Raw genomic sequence first — 2,689 nt, forward strand, 5'->3', positions numbered from 1 at the left:
TATGTTTACAGGCTTGTGGTGATGAACAATGTGCTATAGGTGCCACAAAAAAAAATCTATGATTGATACTGTCAATTTGTTTTGTTTTGTCATGGTAAAAAAAAATCAAGGCAGCTTAAAAACTGTGATTCATATTTTCCCCGAATCATGAAGGCCTTTTGTATAGTTCAGGACTGTATGTCTGTGTGACTCACTGTTGAGTGTTGGGGTCGTAGACCTCACAGTTGTTGAGGACCCTGCCAGACACATTGTTGCCCACCGTGCCTCCACAGACGTATATGAGCCCGTTGGCCTCCACTGAGCCGTGGCTGCAGCGAGCCAACAGCATGCTGGTTTTCACCTGCCAAGACTCTGTTCTTGTGTCGTAGCATTCGAAAAGGTCGAGGGCAGAGCTGCCTGCAGACACACACGTACAGTACATTAACACCATGACTAAATGCTTTTAGAAGGGGGATTCCTCCCCCCCCCCGACGGATCATTAATGTCCACTATCCCTTAACCTACTCAGAATATACACAAACCTCCCCAATCCCAGGTCCCAAGTTCACCCCTTCCACCTCCCTGTGCTCACCTACTTCCGACCCCCCAGATGTGTAGATCTTGCCCTGGGCGGCACAAGCAGCCAGGCTGTCACGGGGCGTGGGTGGACCCAGCTTGGAGTACCAGCTGTCCTTTAGGACGTTGTAGCAGTCCATGCGCTTAATGGGGAAGAGCTGTGAGCCACCCAGGATGTAGACCACATTGTCCCAGAAGACGGCTGTGGCATCCCGGCGCTTCTCGAAGGGGCAGCGGATGTCTGTCCAGGTGGAGTCCTGCACGGACAGCAAGACTGACACTGGTAAATATATTTTTTTTTAGTAGACAATAAAAAAAACTATGTCTGTTTCTGCAATCTGATTAATATGAAATGTAATGTTGTACTCACTGTAAAGCCCAAGATGTTCAATCATTTTTTTTTTTTTAACCAAAACCCCAAATCGGATTTTTGAAGTTTTACACTATAGTATACTATAGAGTGTATATCTATCCGACATTTACTGACTTAAGCCCGGTACCTTGGGGTTAAAGTAGCGGCAGGACTGAGGCTGGGAGCCTCCAAACAGAGCGATACGATAGTCGTGCTTCTTGCGTCGCGGTCGGCTGCTCTCTCCCAGATCCTCCCGATCCTCCAGGGACAGCAAGTGGTAGCGCATCCCACCTGGGACAAAAGCACAGGCTGTTATATTTTTAGTGCACAAGTGTGTTCATGTCAACCCAGGAGACGTTATGAGATAATGCAGGTCATATTTATATACACGGAGACATTAATTTAGGAGTTTGGGATTTAGGTGAATTATCCCCAGCTGTGGTGGTGGCTCATGTTATGTATCTTTGAGAGCCCAGCCAAAACCTTGGATTGTAGCCTCATTAATAATAATTATTTAATATTTCACTACTATAATAGAGAATGATGCAGATAGTTTATATTCTGAGTAATAGCACATAGCAGACAATGTCAAACAGCATTACACCAATGTTGTAATGTTCCTTCATATAGACATGAGACACTAAGTATTTATGTTTATTATCAACTTCTTTCTCTCTCTCTCTTCCCACTCACTGATGACCATCTTGAGGCACTGGGGGTTGTCCTGGATGAGGGGCTCAGCCTGCACCGTCTTGGAGAGGAAGGTTTTAGAGACCAGAGGAAAGCGAACGCACCCCAACACCTCCACCATGTACCGCTGTCTGTTACACACATCGTACTTCAGCCAGCGCACTGCTGCGTCGTAAATCTAGACAAAATTGCATGCAACAAAGAATGTGGGAACATCCAGATTAAAGGTGATATTGTTTTTAGCCAGAGCTATCACTCAGCTTTGTCCTGATGTGCTACACCTATGTATTTGATAATCCAAGTTGTAAATAAGTAGATATTACTTCACAAAAAGGGACTTATTTAATTTCATATTATTGCCTCCAAACTTAGGGACTAAAATACCAACAGTTTCTATGAACACCTCCCCTATTCTAAAAAGATTATGGCACAAAAGAAATGAAACACAGTATAGTCAGAGAGAGCATACATGTGTACCTGGGCCTCGGCACGGACAGTGAGTTTGTCCTGGTGCAGAAGGTGTGTGAGCTGTTTAACGTCCAGTTGCAGGAACTCGTCCAGTTTGTAGACTTCAGTGAAATGGAGCTCGAAGAAGTCCTCTGCTGCTGCCTTCAGCTCAGGACAGTCCATACAGTCTGCCAGGGAGGAAATACCTGCAGGAGAACATACAAAGCTCAGTCAGTGTCATGAGTTACATGATGTGGCAGGCCTGACCCAATCACATATGTAGGGAAAATAACTTCAATATTTAAATGAACAAAACTGCTTTTGATGTTACGTACCAGGCACAGCGATCAAGCTAAGTTAAACTCAATCGGCTAGTAGTTTAATACTTGATAAAAATGGCCAAAGGACCAAATGGCTCAGCAAACTGTGGGGTAAACACACATGAGATATGATTTAACACTGATTGCACTTCTGTTATTACCAAGGCAGTTTGTTGCATCAATTTGTCCTTTGAGGAACTCCACACACATCTTCTTCACAGGCTCAATCTGGTACTGGTTGGCTGCATCCAGCAAAGACTGGACATTACTGCTGTTCACCGAGATCCTGACACACACACACACACACACACACACACACACACAC

The 2,689-nt window shown here is 44.8% G+C and overlaps 1 protein-coding gene across 1 annotated transcript in view; it reads right to left on the reverse strand.

Moving 5' to 3' along the window:
- klhl7 (kelch-like family member 7) overlaps positions 1–2,689 on the reverse strand; it is a 6,354-nt gene that overhangs the window by 2,405 nt on the left and 1,260 nt on the right. Inside the window, exons 4-9 of the mRNA XM_032535142.1 lie at positions 2,526–2,650; positions 2,075–2,250; positions 1,601–1,775; positions 1,056–1,198; positions 572–812; positions 195–396 (exon numbers count right to left, since the gene is read on the reverse strand). Coding sequence (XP_032391033.1) covers positions 195–396; positions 572–812; positions 1,056–1,198; positions 1,601–1,775; positions 2,075–2,250; positions 2,526–2,650 — 1,062 coding nt within the window. The remainder of the gene's footprint in view (positions 1–194; positions 397–571; positions 813–1,055; positions 1,199–1,600; positions 1,776–2,074; positions 2,251–2,525; positions 2,651–2,689) is intronic.

This window comes from Etheostoma spectabile, chromosome 14, assembly GCF_008692095.1.
Source record: "Etheostoma spectabile isolate EspeVRDwgs_2016 chromosome 14, UIUC_Espe_1.0, whole genome shotgun sequence".
In the NCBI taxonomy this organism is placed as follows: domain Eukaryota; kingdom Metazoa; phylum Chordata; class Actinopteri; order Perciformes; family Percidae; genus Etheostoma; species Etheostoma spectabile.